Here is a 21,954-nt window from a genome sequence, read left to right on the forward strand (position 1 = left end):
TGTCACCAGTGTCTGCGTTTCCCTGACTACACACGGGTCCCTCAGGGAAAAGCAAACCCATGCATCTCTGTCCTATGATTCGGCGGTAACCTTTCATTTCTTCAAAAATAACATGGTATTGTGCAGAGAATTTGACAGCTACTTCACAGTATCTTAATTTTCAAAGATGAGGAATACTTCCCTCAGACGGGAGGAAACCCTAAGCTGGATTAAATTAAATTCTCTTGAAAATTTGAAACGCCGGCCGGGTGCGGTGGCTCATGCCTGTAATCCCAGCACTTTGGGAGGCTGGGGCGGGCGGAGGTCAGGAGATTGAGGCCATCCTGGATAACACTGTGAAGCGCTGTCTCTACTAAAAATACAAAAAATTAGCCGGGCGTGGTGGCGGGCGCCTGTAGTCCCAGCTACTCGGGAAGCTGAGGCAGGAGAATGGCTGAACCTGGGAGGCGGAGCTTGCAGTGAGCCGAGGTCGCGCCACTGCACCCCAGCCTGGGCGACAGAGCGAGATTCCATCTCAAAAAAAAAAGAAAATTTAAAGTGCTAAGAAACAAAAACTCCTGGTAGAAGCCATCTACTTTCATATTTTGGTCACTTCCTCTCAAGTGAGGCATGAAACTGCTACTAGTTTGTGTAGTGAATTAGAAAATATTTATTGCACTGAGGAGGAATATTTCTCTCACACCCATTACACACACATCTATAAAAGGATCCCTGTGATACTCTGCCTCGGGGTCTTTATATCTTCTGCTTGTATTCCTCCTAGAGAATTTTGAAAAATATACGTGGCCTCTGACACATTTTGAAGTTTGCATCCTTAAATTTTTCGTAATTTAAACATCTTCAAAGAATGTAATTTGAGGTACCTTGAATATCTTGACACCAACACCCACTGTAACGACTCTTCCCCAGCAGCAAGTTTTCCACCATGACTCTTCTACCACCCCCAAGAATTTCATCTTAATGGTACACATTTGAAAGTTTTTGCTTAAACCATGGGAACTTATTGGCAACAAAAACATACATATACCTTGAAATTGCAAAAATATTTTCTTCTGAATTGATTATACTCATTATTAGGATGCAATTAATCAAAACAATGTAAGTGATTCTTAAACATAAGTACAACTTTATTGGAAGAGCAATTTCTTTGCTGGACAAAATTTGGAATTTTCTTTTCTTTTTTTTTTGAGACTGAGACTCGCTCTGTCACCCAGGCTGGAGGGCAATGGCATGATCTTGGCTCACTGCAACCTCCACCTCCCAGGTTCAAGCGATTCTCCTGCCTCAGTCTCCCAAGTAGCTGGGATTACAGGCATGCATCACCACGCCCGGTTAATTTTTGTATTTTTAATGGAGACAGGGTTTTACCATATTGGCCAGGCTGGTCTTGAACTCCTGACCTCAGGTGATCCACCTGCCTCAGCCTCCCAAAGTGCTGGGATTACAGGCGTGAGCCACCACGTCCAGCCAAAATTTGGAATTTTCTGTCTCTGGAAATTTCTTAACCCCAAGACAATGCACCACAGCAACCATTCTCAAAATATGGTCAAGAGACTTCTGGGGATTCCAGAGACCCCTTCTGTAGTCCTCAGAGTCAAAACTATTTTCATAATAATAATATATTGTTTGCTCTTTTAATTATCATTATCTCAGGAATATATGATGGAATTTTCCAAAAGAATTTCCCAGAGGCTATATGATATATGATGATGCCATAGCATAGATGTATTAGTCAATGAAGTGTATGCTTGTGTATTTTTGTGTTTTAAAAGTTTTCAGTTTTAATTTCTAATTCAGTAAATATAGATAGATATGACCCACATAAACAGGAACTCTGGTTCTTGATAACTTATGACTGTAAAAGGATCTTGAGGCCAAGCACAGTGGGCTCACTCCTGTAATCCCAGCACTACAGGAGGCTGAGGCAGGAGGATCGCTTGAGTCCAGAAGTTCGAGAGTTCAAGTCCAGAAGTTGCCCCACCCTGGGGCAATATGGTGAAACCCCATCTCTACAAAAAATACAAAAATTAGCTGAGCATGGTGATATGCACCTGTAGTCCCAGCTACTTGGGAGGTTGAGATGGCTGAATCACCTGAGCCTAGGAGGTTGAGGCTACAGTGAGCACTCCAGGCTGGGCGACAGAGTCAGGTTCTGTCACACACACACAAAAACAAACAAACAAACAAACAAACAAACAAACAAAGGATCTTGAGACCAAAGCATTGAGAACTGATGCTTCATAGTGGTGATTCCAGACAAGCAAGAGAGGTCTTTTTTCTTTTGTAATGCAAGGAAGAGATGAAAGGAAAATAGGGAGGTGGAAAGGGAGAACTGGCGAAGTATCTGGACTTTGGGCACTTTGTCAAGCATTGATTTTAAGAAAGAAGATACATACAGGATGAGGATGGAGACACTGATCCCACTAAGGGGTCCATGCTCTGCTGATCACTGTTTCACAGTGAGGCCTTTAACACTTTGATTTTCATGCCTTGGCATCACTTTTAACCTTCCAGATCCTAAGCTCCCAAGTGAGATGCCCATTTCACCCACCAGGCTGCATGAACTTGCAAAACCTGGCTTATATTTAGAAAAATTGGCTTTGGCTCAATCAGAAGATACAGGGAGTTACTAACTTATCTTTTTTATATATTGGAGGAGACATTGGCAGTTTAAAATTAGTCATTTGACTTCAATTATTATCAAAACTCTTAGGAAACCCTTGAATACAAACTACAAAATTACATTCCAAACTTGTCATAAGGGGAAGAGCCAGCCCTGAGGTAAAACCGGAGGTTTATTTCACTGAGATCCATTATCCAGTTATAGAACCTATAGTAGGATCCTACAGTAGCAGATTTCAGGCCCAGTGGTCTTTAGTCCTAACAGGTTTATTAATGCTGAAAGGGAAACATTATCACAGAACATGACTTCAGGTCAAATGGACAGTCATTTCTCCTGTGTGTTTCTTTTCATAGTGCACACAAGGTCAAAAAAACAATATATAGCAAATGTCCTAGCACAAGACACGTACACCAAGTCTGAATTGCCTGGCAGTAACCACACAGTGTATTAAAACAGTGTACAAGGTCAGGTGGTTGGCGCCCATAGGCCAAAGAGATACCAGTAGAGAGAAGAGGAAACTAGTTCAAGCCAAAGGTAAATTTCTCCAAAACCAGACAGCACTTAGGGCCAAATATAGTCTTCTTTGCTTAATTTTTTCAGCTAAACTTTAATGGCTTAATGGCACTGGCTTCCCAACTAGACACTCGTTTATAAGCCTGGATTGACCATAGCAATGAGTGTACACTAGGAGAAGACAGCTCCCTCTCACTCGCCAGTTCTCTCTGTGTGGATGAACAGTAACTACCAGACTGGAATAGACCTTGACATTTTACAGCCCCAAACCCTTGTGACTTTCCAGGGAGAAAAAGCATCCACCTCCCTAAGTCTCCACCCTCCCACCCACTCTATCCTGAATGGCCCCGGGCACTGGAACCCCCACAATCTCCTGAGCCAACTCCTCTTCTAGTGGGTAGGTCGTCCCTCTCAGAGCAATTTCTCCTTTTCACCCGACTCCATTATGATGGTTCACACCCCTCTTGCTTGGTCCTCTGCTGGTTTGAGAAAAGATATTTATGACACAGCTCTGAAAGATATTTTTAAGGAACATTCAGTAACAGGATGTTCCCTTGAGAGAAGGACAATCTGAATTGCTGAGGGAGCAACTCCTAAGAGCACAGTTGAGCTAGTTCTTTGAGTTCTGGATTAAGCAATCCTGCAAATTAACTAGATAAACAATTCTGTCCCTTCTTTTTCTTTTTTCCCTAGTGTCCATCTTTCTACCAAAGGAAGCAACAAATGGAAGATCATGCTGCATAAGTGAGGTAGCTTCTTAACTTGGACCTCTCTATCTGCTCTGCTTTCGTCCACTTGACAAATATTTACTGAGTATTTACTACAAGCCAGACATTTTTTCCAGAAACTTGGGATATATCCATGAATAAAACCAAGATCCCCACCCTTATAGAGCTCACATTTTCAGGGGGAGAAATGGGCAATAAATAATAACCTTGATAAATAAGTAAGATGTATGGTATATTAGAAGGTGATAAGTACTATGGAAAAACAGAAGACGATCAGAGGGTCAGGATGGGTGGGGAAGCAAGCTGTAATTTTAAATGATGGGCAGGGGGGCATCAGAGGTGGTTCCTTGAGAAATGGCCTCTGAGGAAAGAGTAGGAGTGAGGAAATGGGCCAAGTTGATACTCGGGGGCCTGGGGAGGTTCTAGGCAGAGGCAACATGTGGGAGAGGCCTTTTGCCTTTTTCTCTGAGTTGGGTAGAAAACCCAGAGCTCTGAGCAGAGGGCTGATATGATCTGACTTGTATCAGGATTGCTCCAGCGGCCACGTGGAGAGTAGACCTTAAGAAGGCAGGTCTCGCCGGGCGCAGTGGCTCACACCTGTAATCCCAGCACTGGCCGAGGCGGGCGGATCACGAGGTCAGGAGATCGAGACCATCCTGGCTAACACAGTGAAACCCCACCTCTATTAAAAATACAAAAAATTAGCCGGGAGAGGTGGCTGGCCCCTGTAGTCCCAGCTATTTGGGAGGCTGAGGCAGGACAATGGCGTGAACCCGGGAGGTGGAGCTTGCAGTGAGCTGAGATTGCGCCACTGCACTCCAGCCTGGGTGACAAAAAAAAGAAAAAAAGGCAGGTCTCTTAATAGCTCCAAATGTTTTTCTAATATGTAAAATGGGTATTAAAAATGCCTAACTAGCCTGGACAACATAGTGAGATCCTGTCTTACAAAAAATTTGAAAAAAGCTTCTTATCCCTGTAGTCCTAGCTACTTGGGGCGCTGAGGTAGGGGGATTTGCTTGAGTGCAGGAGTTTTGAGGTTACATTGAGTAGAGATCACGCCACTGCACATCAGCCTGGGTGACAGAGCAAGACCTTGTCTCTAAACACAACAACAACAAAACTGCCTAATTATCACAGCTTGCTATGTGATTCAAAGTAATTCTTTACAGAAAGTACTGTGGGCATTATGAACTAATTTGTATAAATTCTAGTTATTATTGTTGTTTCTGTTATTACAAGGATATTAATAATTATATCCAGCTAACTAAAACAAAAGCTAGCTTAGCTGTTTCCTAGATGTGGATTTAAATATAAAATGAGTATTTTTTAAAAAAGAAAAGCCTGAAAGATCAACGCAAGCCCACCATTGTTAACAGAAAGGCAGGTCAAAATTGACAATGAGTTAGTAACTATTGCATATAAAAATAACAACACAAAAAATATAATAGGTGGCATTTCAATCATTCCTATAGGCAATCCTGGTACCAAGGGCTTTACATTCATTATTTCACTGAAACCTCATAAATGTTTTATGTAGTAGACACTGCTATTATCCCTATTTTATATACAGAAGTTGAGTAACTTGCCCACGGATACATGACAGCAAAGTGGCATCAGTCTACATGCCAAAGCTAGAGCTCTTACCCACTAACTTTTTTTTTTTAAATACTTTAAGTTCTAGGGTACATGTGCACAATGTGCAGGTTTGTTACATATGTATACATGTGCCATGTTGGTGTACTGCACCCAGTAACTCGTCATTTACATTAGGTATATCTCCTAATGCTATGCCTCCCCCCTCCCCTCACCCTATGACAGGCCCCGGTGTGTGATGTTCCCCTTTCTGTGTCCAAGTGTTCTCATTGTTCAATTCCCACCTATGAGTGAGAACATGCTTACCCACTAACTTATAAAGCACTCCACCATTGAACACCATGAAGCTAAAGCTCTTTGCAGTTCTGCTCTTTATTTTGGGATTTGGTTTTGCCCATGATAAAATTCTTTAAAAAAGAAACTTTTTATTTTGAAATAACTTTAGACTTACAAGAAGTTGCAAAAATAGCAGAGTTACTGTACATCCTTCACCCAGCTTTACCCAATGATAAGATCTTACATAACCATGGTATAATGATCAAAACCAGGAAAGTGACTTTGGTACAATATTATTAACTAAAACACAGGCCTTATTAAGATTTTACCAGTTTCTGCTTTGTTTTATTTTGGGGGGAAGAATGAGTGTATAGGTTTATGAAATTTTATGACAGGTACAGATTTGTGGCTACAGAACTGTTCCATTGCCAAAAAGAAGCTCCCTCTTCTACCCGCTTATAGAACATCCTACCCCCAAACCTAACCCCTGAAATTGTTCTGATATGTTCTCCATTAGCAAAATTTTGTCCTTTTGAGAATGTTATCTAAATGGAATTGTACAGCACGTAACCTTTGAGATTGGCTTTGTTCACTCAGAATAATGTCCTTTAGACAAAGTACTTCTTTTCATGTCCCTTAAAGAAAGCTCATACAACACAGAGGAAAAATAAAAACTTGTATCAAGAGGGAAAAGGCATATGACCTTCCTGTTCATAAACAATGCTTGCTCAAAGCAGTCCAAACAATCGGCTATTTAAACCACTTAGCATTCCCTCAGTAGAAGGGGTCGGCAAAGTTTACTTAGGGGTCAATTTCAGAGAGAATGGCGTCTCCCTGGGAACACTCACTGCTTTATTTACATCAGCATGTCAGGGGCAGCTGCTCTGCACAAGGCCCCCCAAAGCTGACCTCAGCACCTAGTTCCTCATACATGAATTACTGGAAGGGACTCAGGTATCAAACTAAAGCTTCCTCAAAATTAAAAAAAATTTAATTAAAAATAAGTTTTTACGTAGTTCTTTTATAATGTTACAAAACGCAGACACAAGGGAACAGTCAGCAACTAGCTGACTTTTGAGAGTAACCCCTGTGAGCCCAGCACAATCCCCACAGTCAGCAGCCTGGGCCCCACGCCCTTCCTCCCTGGACTTGTTTTAGCCCTTTGGGTCTACAGAATGGACATTAAAGATCCTGTTCTATTAATTTTACAGGACCAGCTGGAGATATAAACGAGCGAAGAGATAAGAGTTTAAATATAAAAATAATTTTATAAATACAAGTTACTTCATTATCATGATGTCCCTTTGTCCCAGTGAAAGGACCTAAAACTCGGGGACTATTTGTAATTCATTTGTTTGCTCATTAGTTCATTCATTCATTCACATAGTTCTTATGTGCCAGGCACTGTGCTGGGTGATGGGGCTAACCTAACTAATAAATCATACATAATAATCACTTGATTAGTAAGTCTTCTTGGAGGCCTGACAAATAGATAGAGGGTTTGTTCTTCAATGCAATGGGGAAGAGGCCTTGTGAATATACAGACAAGGGGGTGACCAGGAAGGTTTTCAGAGGAGAGCCGTGATCTGTGTGTCAAGTGAACAGGGGTTTGCCAGACAATGAGAAGGCAGCTTGGCAAGAAGACACAGTCACTTATGGGCCTGCGAAAAGTTCATCAGGTCTCACAAGCAGGTGCCTTTGCAGGTGAGGCAGGCGGAGACCGTGGGAAAGTTAGGCTGAAGCCCCAGTGGGTCTCAGACTTCAGGGTAAAATGGTAGATTTTAACCTGCATGTAGTGGGGAGTCATGCCAGGAATGAGAAGCTCTGTATTTTAGGAGAACCTCTTTAATCACAAGGTGGAGCATCACTCACTATGGTGGTGGGGTAGGGGGATGAGAACAAGAAAGATTGGACCATAGGTAAGAAGTGACAGCAACAGTCCTGGCGATGAACCAGGAAAGCCTGAATTAAGGCCATGGTGGTGGAAGGGCAGAGGAAGAAATGAGCACAATTGACATTTGAGAACAATGTACAGGGCCCGGGCACAGTGGCTCACGCCTATAGTCCCAGCACTTTGAGAGGCCAAGGTGGGTGGATCACCTGAGATCAGGAGTTCAAGACTAGCCTGGCCAACATGGTGAAACCCCATCTCTACAAAAATACAAAAATGAGCCGGGCATGATAGTGGGTGCCTGTAATCCCAGCTGCTTGGGAGGCTGAGGCGGGAGAATCACTTGAACCCTGGAGGCAGAAGTTGCAATAAGCAGAGATCGCGCCATTGCACTCCAGCCTGGGCGACAGAGCAAAACTCCATCTCAAAAAAAAAAAAAAAAGAGAGAACAATATACAGATCTTGGCGATGACTGTTGGATGGGCGAGAGAGAAGAATCTGGGTAAGTTTCAGGTTTCTGGCTTGAATATATGATTACTCCTCCAGGCCTTCACTTCACTGTATAGCATGAGCTAGACCATCTTCACTATGAAACAGGCATTTAATAAATACTATCACTAAGAAAAATAAAGTCAGCAGCCCCACTTTCCAAACCCTTCACAAATAGGAAAACTGCCCGAGCAGTGCGGTATACTGCGTATTGATTTAGAAACTAGAATTTTGACTCAGCAGTTTAAGTAAGAGTTCTTCATTTACAGACACATTTGTCGCTATTCTAAAAACTCTAGAACAGCTGGTGAAATGTTAGTGAGGATTTCCATCATCATGGTTCAGTTTTTGGCTTTTGGTACCCGATGGCCCCTGATGGAGAGTGAATTCATCATGCACACCCACATTCAGAAGCACCTTCTGGTGAATGCTGCCGCAAGTGCTCTCCTACTGGTCATTTCTACAACTACCATGTTCCAGGCACTAAACCAGACCCCTGAATATGTGGCCAAAAAATCCTTCAGTTCCTGCCTTCAAGAGCCCCCCTGGTCTCATGGAAACAGGCAGAGGCGTAAATCAGATATTCTGACAGATGAGAGTATTTGCCATCAGACTGGCAAAAAGTCAAGACTGAATACTGTGTGTATGTGATATAGGGCACATATTACCATATTCCACTAAAAAGATTGCCAACTTGCAAGGCCTTTTTGGAGGGAGATTAGAATGTATTAAAATTTAAAATATGTTCACTTTTCCCTTCAACTCCCATTTAGATATCCCTCCTAAAGAAATACTGGTGGTGCTCGCTTTGGTAGCACATACACTAAAGCTGGAACAATAACAGAGAAGATTAGTGTGGAGCCATTGCCCTGACAGCATGTGGTACTGTGGATTCCATGAGTGTGTACAGTGGGAAAGCAACAACACTCGGTTCCACCACCCCGTGCACTGGTCAGCTGGACAAACTCAGACAGGTATCTACCCTGGATAGACTTCACAGAGTTTTAGAAGACCAAAATGAACATTTTTGGAGCCTAAGTTTTGGCTCATTTGTTGGATCAGTGCATGTAAGAATTTGGTGAGATGCAAATGAACAAATAGTTCTTGTTCCTGTGACCAACAGGCTGTATGCTACAGTTCTATTCTGACTGTTCAGATTTTTAAGGATGATTGGATTAGGCTGCCCTGCTGTCTGGGTCTGTCTCCTAAGCTTTTCAGATCATCATGTAATTCCAATGACTCTTTTAAAGGGTACTGATGATTTGAACACTGTCAGATTGATTCCAGCTAAACCTAGTAGCCCCCCTTGAGAATTTTCACGTAACACCCTGGAAAAAAATGTGAGCCCAAGTCTTCTCTACCAAAGAAAAAAAAAAAAGCTTCAAATTTTAAAAAGTAAAATTAAATTGTAAAGAACTTGAAATGCAAAATAGGTGGTCGTTGTAAGGGTGTAACTGACCTTTTAGAAATAAATCAGATCTCCAAGCTAAGACAAACTACGGCCTTGGGTATTAAAATAATTTGCACATCTTGTCACAAAAACACACTTCTAATTTTGAGAAAACATACAGAAAAGTTCTAGACAAACAGAGATGGACAGATTTTGTCCCTATTTTTATAAAACATACAAAAATCTATTTTCTATTTACTAATAGTAAATAATTGGGAAATAAAATCAAATATGCTATTTATTAGTACATAAGTACTAAATTAATGCATTCTGATTGGCTGTACACTGTTGGTGAAAATGTAAATTGGCATAGCCATTAAGGAAAATAGTTTGGAGGTTCCTCAGAAAATTAAAAATAGAACTACCATATGATTTATCAATTCCCATACTGGGTATATATATCCAAAGGAAATGGTATGAGGATCTCAAAGAGGTATCTGTGGTCCCATATTCATTGCAGCATTATTCATAATAGCTTAGACATGGAAACAATGTAAGTGTCCATAAACAGATAAATGGATTAAAAAATTATGGTACATATATATATATATATGGGAATATTATTCAGCGTGTACAAAAAAGAAAATCCTGGCATTTATGACAACATGGATGAAACTGGAAGACATTATGCTAAGTGAATAAACCAGACAAAGAAAAACTACTGCATGGTCTCACTTACATGTGCAATCTAAAAAAGTTAAACTCACAGAAACAAAGAATAGAACCGTGGTTAAAAAGGGTGGGTGGAGGTGGGTGAGGACTGGGGAGATGTTGGTCAAAAGGTAGAAAGTTTTAGTCCACAGGATGAATAAGTTCTAGAGATCTAATGTACAGCACAGTTAACAAAATTGCACAGTATACTGGAAATTTGCTAAAAGGGTAGATCTTAAGTGTTCTCATCCTCCTACATGCCCTCCCCTGTCGCCTCCCTCCCTCCCCGCCCCCACAACTCCGCCACAAATGGTAACTATGTGAAAAGATAGCTATATTAATGAGCTTGGCTGGAATAATCAGTTCACTATGTATTTCAAAACATTATATTGTATACCTTAAGTACATACAATTCCAATTTTAAAATAAAAAAAAATTTAACAAATGACTTGTAAGACCTCTACAACAAAAACTACAAAAATTGCTGAGAGAAATTAAAGAAGACCTAAATAAATGAAGAGATATAATGTATTCATTGATTGGAAGGCTCAATATTGTCAAGATGTCTTTTTCTTCTAAACTTATCTATAAAAACAATACGATTGCAGACAAAATCACAGCAGGTATTTTTGTGTAAACATTGTCAAGTGGATTCTAGGATTTTTATAGAATTGGGCAAAAGACCTGAAGTGACGGTTCACCAAAAAAGAGACATGACTGATTAATAAGCACAAGAAAAGACACTAAAATCTTCTCTAAGTCTTGTCTAAAATTAGGCATCAGGAAAATGAAATGCAAACTAAAACCACAATAATCTACTAGATTTCAAATCCACTAAATGTCTACACTTAAGAAGACTGACCAAATCAAATGTTGGTAAGCATATCGATGAGCAACTGGAACTCTCTCATCCACTGTTGCTGGAATGAAAGATGGCACAATCACTTTGGAAAACCATTTGGTAGTTTCTTTAAAAGTTAAACATATGAAGCAGCAATTCCTCTCCTAGGCATTTATCCAAGACAAAATAAAAACATATGTCCTCCAAAAGACTTGCACTCAAATATTCATAGCTGCTTTATTCATAATAGCCAACTGCCACAAATATCCAAAATGTTTACCAAACAAATGGATAAACCAAATTAACACATTAATACAACAGAGTACTATATCAGCAATAAAAAATGATGTACTGGCCAGGCACGGTGGCTTATGCCTGTAATCCCAGCAATTTAGGAAGTGGAGGTGGTCGGATCATTTAAGGTCAGGAATTCGAGACCAGCCTGACCAACATGCTGAAACCCTGTCTCTACTTAAATACAAAAAGTAGCCAGGCGTAGTGGCAGGTGCCTGTAATTCGGCTACTCAGGAGGCTGAGGCAGGAGAATCGCTTGAACCCAGGAGGTGGAGCTTGCAGTAAGCCAAGATCGTGCCACTGCACTCCAGCCTGGGCAACAGAGCAAGACTCCTTCTGACAATAAAAATAAAAATAAAAATAAAGATGATGTACTAGTGATAAAACATCATGGATGAATCTCAAAGATATCATGTTGAGTGGAAGAAGCCACGGAAAGTATGTATGACACAAAAAAGTACATACTTTATATTCCATTTTTTGAAGTTCAAGAACAGGCAAAATTATTCTATGATGACAGATATAAGAACAGAATTGCCTATGGGAGATGTTGACCCACTGGAAGGGATCATGAAGGACTTTCTGAAGTGATGGCAATATTCTATATCTTGACCGAGGTGGTAGCTACATGGGTGTCTACACTTAGGAAAACTCACTGAGTTGTACAACTGAATTCTATGCACTTAATTGTATGTCAATTTTACCTCAATGAAAATAAGTCTTTATGGGATTTCAGAGTGATCATCCTATAAAGGGTAGAGTCTATTTTTTAAAATTGATTTTGAATAAAAAGTTACTTAATTAATTCCCTAAAAAAACTCAAAGAAAACTCAGATGAAGGAGAGAAAACCATAACATTCCTCCTGAAGTCACGGGTTAGAAAAGTGATTCAGAGTTAATAGGTAGGGGCTGGCATTCACTTACCGATCCATCCTAGCCATAAATATTTACTGAGTACTACTAGGAGGCAGGTACCTTTTCAGCCACTGGCAGTGCAGAGGTGAATGGGGGAGACAAAGCTCTTGTCCTTACTGAGCATATGTTCTCTAAGAAGCTAGACAAGGAGACCCAACGAATAAACTGAGTAATTATAGACGGTGACAAGTGCAATGGAGGAGTACACAGGAATATGGGATTGAGGGGACCTAAAACAGTTAAGAGTGATCAGGGATGGCCTCTCTGAAGAAGTGATGTTTGAGTTGGGTCATGGGACAAAGGGCCGACGGAAGAACACTGCAAGCAGATAGAAGAGACAGTGCAAAGGTCCTGAGGCAGGAAGGAACAGGATGTGCCTAGAGAATTGAAAGACAATCAATGTGACTCGTGCCTAACAAGCAGGATGGAGAGCATGGGATGGGGCTGGGTTGGATAGATAGGAAGGAGCTAGGACACGCAGCCCCTAGGGAAAGGGCAGGAAGGACTGGGTGACAGTCTAAGACAGAAGGGAGCTACTGCAGGGTTTTCAGCAGGCAGGTGATGTCATCTGCCACCCAGGAGGGTAGTTGGGAGTGGGGACAAGGCTGGGAGCAAAAAGGCCCAGTTAGGAAGCTACTGCAGAGGCGATAGCAAGAGCTGGCAGTGACATGGACCAGGGTGCTGGCAGCAGGGTGGAGAAGAGACAGATTTCAGATGTATTGTAGGAGCAGAACTGACAGAACTGCTGATGCCAACATGAAAAATGAGAAAAAGGAAGGATGGGAAAATGGTGATATCATTCACTAAGATGGAAAATTCTGGAGCGGAACAAGTCTGGGGTTAAGAGTTTCATTCTGAGATGCCTATGTACCCAGCAAGTGGCAATGCCAAGGAGGCGGTTGGATACATGAGCCTGCAACTCAGGAGAGGGGTCTGGGCTGGAGTTCAAGGTCATTTCTTATAGATGGTGTTAAACCATGGGCCCAAAGAAACTCTCCCAAGGGGAAGCATCTCAGAGTAAAAGAAGGGGACCCAGGATTGAGCCCTGCCATTCAAAACTCCAGTCAATGACAAAGGAGGAGCAATGAATTGGTGTCACTCAATGAAATGGAAGCCAGGACAGTGTTTCCAAAAGTCCACGCTGTGTCCTGAAGGCCTAGAACAGCCTCAGGCATACAGCAGTCCCTGGAGAGAGGAAGGAGGGAGGGAGTGTGGTAACCTTGCCTGATGTTGCTGAAAGATGCAATGAGAGGAGCCACAGAAGAGCCCACTGACTTCAGTGAATGGGAAACGTCAGTGGTATTGACAAGAGCATCATCAGTGATGTGCGGGACTAAAACTGGGCCACTTTCATTTGGATGGAAATCAAGATGACCATGGAATGTCCATTCAGCCACAATCCCACAAGGGCTCACACTTCCTGCAATAGCTCCCCATGATGAATCCACTCTCTCGGTGTCAAATCCACTGAGGTCTTCACATCAGTGGTTCCATAAACGCAAGACCTGACAGACCAGCAAGGCCACAGCTACAACGGGAGATGCGAGCAGGGCTCCTGCTGCCTGGGCTCAGGGATTCTGGCCACTTCAACAACTTAACCCTATGTACCCCCAGAGGCCCTCACCTATTTCCCCACCTTGGCCCGTGAATTCTCACACCTGTGATTCCCACCTGCCTTCCCGTCTACCTGGTCCCATAACTTTGCTGCCACACCTGTATTTTCATCTGTCTCCACTGCCTGCTAGTGGTGCACAGCAAGGGTCGCCAAACTTTTGATCCTGTCCGCTATTAGAGAGTAAATCAATAAGCCCACAGCTCGGACTTACCTGGAACAGTTAGCACGGAGGGGGATTTTTCAGGCTGTTCGTTAACACGGCTACTGTTTTGAACCCAGAAAATGTTGACGGGCTCAGGCGGGCCCACAGCCTGACAGGTGAGGTTGAAGGCTGTGTTTCTGGTGACATTCATGCTCTCAGGCTGCTTAGTAAAGTGAGGAAGTCCTGCGGAGAAAACATTACACAAAAGAATGTTTCAGATCTGAAAACAGAGACAGAGCCCAAAGGGGAATGGAAACTGGACTAGAACTTGGCAATAGATTTCTTTTTTTGCAGGGGGCGGGTGGGGATGGAGTCTTGCTCTGTCACCCAGGCTGGAGTGCAGTGGCCTGATGTCGGCTCACTGCAATCTCTACCTCCTGGGTTCAAGTGATTCTCCTGCCTCAGCCTCCTAAGTAGCTGGGATTACAGGCGCACACCACCAGGTCTGGCTAATTTTTGTATTTTTAGTAGAAATGGGGTTCCACCATGTTGGCCAGGCTGGCCTCGAACTCCTGACCTCAAGTGATCCTTGCCCCTTGGCCTCCCAAAGTGCTGGGATTATAGGCGTGCCACCGCGCCCAGCCTTGGCAAACAAGAGTTCTTTATCTACTGCCTCAGGCAGGTCTGTATTAATCAGTTTTCACCTCCTTAAGTTGGATAAGAAGGAGCACAGAGGCTAATTCCTGCCAGTCTACTTTAAGCCAGCTTTCTAGGATGCTTTGCCAAAGGGGCTATAAATAGTGACTCAGAACTGGTTTTACCAGAAGGCAGGCCACAGGCAGTTCTTACATCAGGTGTTGCTCAAACTCCTGGGACTGACTAGTTGGCACGTTTTCAGTATTTCTTACCAAAATAAACGCAGAGTAAAACAAAGCTATGTAATAGATCTGTCCATGGTACGAAGACATTCTATTATGTGTGTGACTTTCAGATAGGTCATAAGGAATTTTAAAATCCACAGCCTTGTATAAGGCTGAGTGCTTTTCAAAGCAAATTCTCATGAAAACTGTATAAACACAGTTGCAGTTACAATCCTTAAATCTACTGTACTTTCCAAAATCAAGGTCCCAAGGAAGCTCAGAGAAAGCCAGTCAGTACTTATTTGGGGCAGGTGTTCAAAAATATAACGAGTCCAGCTAATTGTGTTCTTTTGGGGATTGGGAACTCACAGATCTGGTTCCAGCAGGAATGACGTGGCAGTTATGTGAAATGGAATTCTTTTATCCTGTTTCAAGGTTTTTTTGAAACTCTATTTGGACTTAATATGTTCCTGCTCTGGGCATTTTTCTGGGATTCTGACAAATAAAATCTCCTGTAAATATTTTTTTCCCAAATTAGCTGCAAATGTAGGAAACCCCCTCTTTGGCTGATGTTGACGTAACCCTGAGAAAGAGCTGTCCAGCCTGGGATGGGCCTAGAGCAAAGGTCATGAAGAGACTCCTCTGAGGGAGTCTCTTCCCCCTCCCCTCTGTCTTCCCCACTCACTCCTCCTCCTTCCATCTGTGCTCCCTGAGGCTTCCCTCCACATTGGTGGGCATCAATTTCAGGTTCACAAAAGAATGGGTAGCATAGCAGACTTTCAGTGGGAGATGTTTCTGATTGAAAAGCTAATCACCTGCTCTAAAGCCTGTGACAAGGAAGGTCAGGATAAAGTAGAAAAGGGAGGTGACCTAATGGCTCTGCTAAGAGGGGCACCTCAGAGAGGAGGGGCACAAGGGCCCCAGAGGGAAGCCCCCAGGGGTAGTGAGGAGTGACCTCTGAGGGTGATAATAAGGATGCTTCCTCCTTGCAGCCCTGCCATTGCAGAACCAGGCATGCAAACCCCCAAATCAGGGCACCAAACCAGGACCTGGGCTCACCTGGCCTGGTTCACCTGTGCATCACCTCACATTGCCCATTAGAGTTCAAGTTCCCTGAGGGCAGAGATTGCCTTTTCCTAGCCTGATGTCTCACTCTTCATCCCCACGGACCTTCACATGATGTCATGGAATTTCTCTGAACCATGCACCTGACAGATACCAGTGCCCAAAAGAAGTCTCAGGCTGAGCTGTGGAGCCAGTCGAGGAAAACCACTCACCCTCCAGGGTTTCACTGTCTGCATAGGCAAGACAGGAAAAGATGCTGAATAATAAGCCAACAGCCACTTGACCAGGTGAGTGGTATCTGGTACCAGTACTGGAAACTGGATAGTAGAAAGCATTTTGCTTCTTAAAAAGAAGTCTTCAGCTTATTTTTATTGTCAATAATCTGTGGACAAGGAAGTCCACAATCTCTTTTTATCTCACCTTTAATGCCTAGAATAGAGCTCAAACTTCAGGAATTGAATTCATTTCATTATTACTTATAGACTACAAAGAGGAGTACCTTGTAAAATTTCAGTGCTGATAGATTTGCAAGGTTTGCATACAGAGTTATAAATGGGCAGGCAAAACTCTGGAGTATTATACACAAAACATTTAACACAGGCCCTAAAACAAACAGCTCTCTGGCAATGGGACTCCGGTCTGTGGACTTACCTTGTACTTCGATGTAGATGGGATCAGACACGATCTCTTCATTGTTTATTTTCATCTTACAGATATACGACCCATTGTCTGAACGCTGCACACTGGTTATGCTGCAAAGAAAAACACATGAAGATATTTACAGTGACTACCCTTTGAGTTCCTATTATAGGATGGAAACTTCTTCAACTTCTTTGTCATATGCTGTGATAGTTAATTTTATATGTCAGCTTGGCTAGGCCATTGTACTCAGTTGTTTGGTCAAACCCTAGCCTAGATGTTGCTGTGAAGGTACTTTTCACATGTCACTAACATTTAAAGCAGCAGCCTCTGAGTAAAGCACATTACTCTTCATGACGGGGGTAGGCCCCATCCAAACAGTTGAAGGCCTTATAAGAAAAAGACAGAGGTCCCCAGGGAAAGAGGGGCTTCTGTTTCCAAACTGCCTGAGGACTCAAGACTGCAACATCAAGTCTTTCATGGGTCTCCACCCAACACCCTGCTGATTCCGTATTTGTCAGCCCCCACTGTGTGTGAGCTAATTCCTTAAAATAAAGGAATTATTTTAAAGAATAATTCCTTAAAACAGAGGAATTATTTTAAGGAATTAATAATTTAGGAATTAATAAATAATTTAGGAATTCCTAAATAATTTAGGAATTAATTTAAGGAATTAAGGAAAATTCCTTAAAATAATTCCTCTTTCTCTCTCTTTCTAGATAAAGCTGTAGACACAGATCCTATAGGTTCGGTTTCTTGGAAAAACCCTGACTAATATATGTGCTATCATTTGTCTTGATTTTTTTTTTTTTTGAGACAGATTCTGTCTCACTTTGTAGCCCAGGCTGGAGTACAATGGCATGATCTCAGCTCACTGCAACATCTGCCTCCTGGGTTCAAGTGATTGTCCTGCCTCAGCCTCCTGAGTAGCTGGGATTACAGGCATGCACCACCATGCCTGATTAATTTTTGCATTTTTTAGTAGAGACAGGGATTTGCCATGTTGGCCAGGCTGGTCTCGAACTTCTGACCTTAGGGGATCCACCCACCTTGGCCTCCCAAAGTGCTAGGATTATGGGCATGAGCCACCATGCCCGGCCACCTGTCTTGATTTCTATGGTAGACTCTGCACCAGTGGTTCTCTGCATTGGGGTACTGCCCCCTCAAGGCATTTTGGAAATTTGTGGAGTTGTTTTTGGTGGTCACAATGACTAGGGGGGCTCCATTGGTTTTTAGGGGCCAAGGGCAACTGTTCCATATCCCAAATGACCTCCTGAGACTAGACCCTAATTCCATTTAACATACTTGTATGGTTTCAATATTCACCTAATTTACCAGGACTGCAATGACTATAAAAATGGAGAGCTGGTAGCCTTTGTCCTGTTTAGAACTTTCTGGGGCCCTAGCCATCATTTTGTAAGGTCTCTCACTGACAGCATGACCGTATTTGCAGCAGTCACAGGTCAAGTGCTTGAAGGTGCACCTAAGGTGCAAGTCCCTGGGTACTTAATGATCTCTCCTGGGGTGGACATGCCCAGTGTTTACATGTTGAAATGCACATTTTATTTTATTTTATTTTAGATGGGGTCTCACTCTGTCACCCAAGCTGGAGTGCAGTTGCACCATCACGGCTCACTGCAGCCTTGAACTCCTGGGCTCAAGCCATCTTCCCACCTCAGCCTCCCAAAGTGCTAGGATTACAGCCATGAGCCACCCTTCTCAGCCGGGGAACATTTTTAAATACTTTCAGATGCTCTCCAGAGGATTTCTTTATTGGCTCAAAGACACTGCTCTTTAAACACAGCAAAGAAGACCATGACCAGGGGAACAAAGAAAAAGAAGAAAAACATGGAAGTTCCACCTTCCTTCCTAGAAGCTTGCTTCCCTGTATAACCTATTTATTTCTAAACAAAATAAATCTCATCCCTCAACCTGTGAAGGGCTGAGGCTTAAGGCTTAAAAGAAACCAGGAAGCTGTCAAGGGTAGAGGGGGCTCCATCCTGAACCATGGCCTGATAGGCAGGGCTGGCAGCTGCCAGAGGATAGCACAGCCTGGTTAGCATCTGGAGCAGACATGTGGTAGTGAATGAGGTCCCCAGGTCTGAATGAGACAGAGTTTCCTGAGGTTGAATTCAGTTTTCTGAACACTAAACATTTTAAATTTACTTCTTCCCAACAATACCATTTTGCAGATCCTCATTGGCCTGTGATAAATAGAGCAGCTAAGACACAGCTCAACAATGGCATCAGTCAGAACTCGGGGGGTCAGAGCTACTCAGGTTAACATTACTTCCTTACTGTTCCCAGGATCCAGGAGTTAACAGTCCCCTGTCATTGCATTTCCTGATGTGTAAATCTGAGTGGCATCCCTTTGACTTGAAATGCTCTGTCTTCCCCTTTCCCCTCGTTCTTTTGTAGGAGCAATATAGTTTTGGAATGCACCTGATGAATGAATGGTGGGCATGGGGGAGGTCCCAGGGATCAAGGAAAGGCCAGATCCTTTCATGCTTTGGGGCAGTGGCTGGATGTCACAATGCTTAGAGGTTACCAGGAGAAGATGAAAAGAGAATACACAGGACAAATATCTCCAAATAAGGAGCTGGCTGCCCCTCTCCTGGTAGCCCCCTGGATATCATGGTGACAGGAAGGGCTGAAGAAAGATGGGGGAATTCTGTGCCTAGAATGATGTCCTGCCCATCATGGGCAATGACTAGTGGTTGAGCGGTGACCTTGGCTTTCAGCAGTTCCTGAAGATCCTGCACAACAGATGGATCTAATCTTTGGAGTTCAAAGGGAAACCAAGGCTACTGAAGAGGGGGTGCTTCTACATATTTCACAAATCCACTTTAGAAGAGGCATCATTTTCTTGAGGCAAGACCCAGGGGCTCAACAGAGTGAACCATGAGATCGGACAGACTGAGGACACTTGTGCCTTTGAAGACTGGCTCTGCCTCAAGGTCTGGGACCCGGGAGTGGCAGCAGGCTTGCAGCTGGACTCAGGGAGACAGGGACTAGAGAGAAAGTGAAGGCCGGGAGGGAGGTGGGGCACAGCCCCAGGAAGGCAGCCTGAGGGGACTGCACCCAGACCAGAGGTACAAAGCAGAGGTGCAGAGCCCCCAGAAGCCGAGAAACTATGAGGCACAAAGGACCGTTTGGCAGCACACCCTGGACTGTAGAAATCAGACTGCATAAGATGCCCAGGAGAACCTTAAGCCAACCAGCAAGGAGGATACACACCAGAAATAGAAAAGGAGCATGCAGAATGCAAAGAGAACTCAATCAGAATTTTGTCTTTAGTCATTCAAGGCAGGAAGGGCTTAGCAGTTGTATGGTAAAAATAGGCGCCTGCATTAATTAGCAAGGCCCGACCCATGCTACCTATATTACAGCAAAGATTTTCCATAAATCATTATACTTGTTGCTTTCTAGACATCCAAGGGAAAGGCTCCCACTGGGAGGGTGGGGTGTGGGGTGGGGCTGGAGACTGGAGGGGCTGTCCCTGGCTCTCCTCCCTCTGCCCAGAAAAACAGGAGGCTCAGTCTCTGTGGAGGCTCAACCAGAAAGGCTCCGGGCTCAGAACAGCAATCTAGGCATCCCAACCACCATGTAAGAGGAGCTGCAGAGGAAACGCGGAGAGTGGATGCGGAAGGGGGGAAGTTCAAGAAAGTGCCCCAGCACTGAAGATATGGGTGTTTCCTAACCGGGCCCCCAGCTGGGCAGCACAGCAGGAGAAAAAAGACCCACCACGTGGGGGCTTCATCAGGGAACATTACAACTCTAAGATGAGGCGAAGATCCCAAAAGCTTCCAGAGAGAACAGAAGCAGATCACTTATGAATGAATCAGAATGACATCCTGCTTCTCTAGAGCAACCCAGAACTCAAAGGAAATATATCAGTGACTTCAAAGTTAAAACAAAAAATATTTTCCTTTCGAACTCTGTACCCAGCCAAACTGCCTCAAGGTGAAGGTAGTAAAAAGAATGGCATTTTCAGGCATGCAAGTCCCAGGAAGTTAGTGACGGATGAGCTCCTTGCCAAAGTAAAAGAGTAAAAGCCAAAGAGAGTGAGAAGCGGGGAGCATGTTCCAATGCAAGCTGACGGCTCTCGACTACCACAACCCTGCCGGTTTCAACTGCAAAGATGAAACAGAATTTAGAAACTTCACTGTTTGGCTTGAAGACCAGAAAATCAGACACTACAAGATTGAAGACAGAGGTAATTTAAGAAACATCCACAGCAGCGACTGGCCTGAGTTCTTTCAAAAGTATCTCAGAGATGTTAACTGTTGTTTAAAGATTCAAGATCGACAAGAAGCTATTGACTGGCTTCTTGGTTTAGCTGTTAGATTTGAATATGGAGATAATGCTGAAAAATACAAGGACTTAGTACCTGATAATGCAAAAACTGCTGACAATGCAACTAAAAATGCAGAACGATTGATAAATTTGGACGTAAATAATCCTGATTTTAAGCCTGGTGTAATGGCTTTGGCTAACCTGCTTCAGGTTCAATGTCATGATGATTGCCTGGTAATGCTTAAGGCAATTCAAATTTTGGTTCAGGAGCACCTGACACAGGATGCAGTTGCTAAAGCAAATCAAACAAAAGAGGGCTTGCCTGTTGCTTTAGACAAACATATTCTTGGTTTTGACACAGGAGATGCAGTTCTTAATGAAGCTACTCAAATTCTGTGATTGCTGCATACAGAAGAGCTCAGACAGCTACAGACAAAAATTAATGAAGCCATAGCAGCTGTTCAGGCAATTATTGCTGATGCAAGGACAGACCACAGGCTGGGAAAAGTTGGAAGATGAACACTTTAGGACTTCAGCTTTTCACCTATTTAGTCTATTTAGTACAATTGGGAACCATGTACACTTCTGGCATGTTTGGAAATCAATATATCACATTCTCGGGGGAGGAATCCCAGAAAATTGAGTAAGTTCTAGAGGTTTACCACCATTACTTTTTTCTTTAATAAAGTTTAGGAAAGTAGAAAAAAAAAAAAGAGTAGAAGCCAAGAAAGAGGACCCGGGCTCTAGGAAACAGGAGCTGGACCACAGGAGGCATAGAGGATCCTCAGAATAGTAGTAAAGATAGCTGGACCCCAGACCCAGAGGGAACCTGATTAGACAGAGGCAGAAGGGAAGAAGCCAGGACAGGCATCTCCTAAATAAATAAATAAATATCAGTACTGATAATTTTGTCGTGGTGTGAGGAGATGCATACATTCCTTTAGAGAAGAATGAGTGATTGATACTTAGGAAACTATTAAATTCAAGATAATCAAAAAGCTACTCAAGAATCGCTATGGGGCTGGGTGCAGTGGCTCATGCCTGTAATCCCAGCACTTTGGGAGGCTAAGGTG

At 43.1% G+C, this 21,954-nt stretch overlaps 1 protein-coding gene and 2 pseudogenes across 3 annotated transcripts in view; 2 read left to right on the top strand and 1 right to left on the bottom strand.

Annotated features, from left to right (window-relative positions):
* MERTK (MER proto-oncogene, tyrosine kinase) overlaps window positions 1-21,954 on the bottom strand; it is a 146,290-nt gene that overhangs the window by 68,706 nt on the left and 55,630 nt on the right. For all 3 annotated transcript variants that reach the window (XM_515690.8, XM_054678732.2, XM_024354491.3), the window contains 2 exons: window positions 16,598-16,698; window positions 14,091-14,264 (listed from right to left, as the gene is read on the bottom strand). In XM_515690.8, coding sequence (XP_515690.5) covers window positions 14,091-14,264; window positions 16,598-16,698 — 275 coding nt within the window. The remainder of the gene's footprint in view (window positions 1-14,090; window positions 14,265-16,597; window positions 16,699-21,954) is intronic.
* On the top strand, window positions 8,450-9,525 carry LOC129143201 (zinc transporter 6-like; annotated as a pseudogene).
* On the top strand, window positions 20,666-21,403 carry LOC107973603 (RNA transcription, translation and transport factor protein-like; annotated as a pseudogene).

Source organism: Pan troglodytes, chromosome 12, assembly GCF_028858775.2.
Source record: "Pan troglodytes isolate AG18354 chromosome 12, NHGRI_mPanTro3-v2.0_pri, whole genome shotgun sequence".
NCBI classification, from domain to species: domain Eukaryota; kingdom Metazoa; phylum Chordata; class Mammalia; order Primates; family Hominidae; genus Pan; species Pan troglodytes.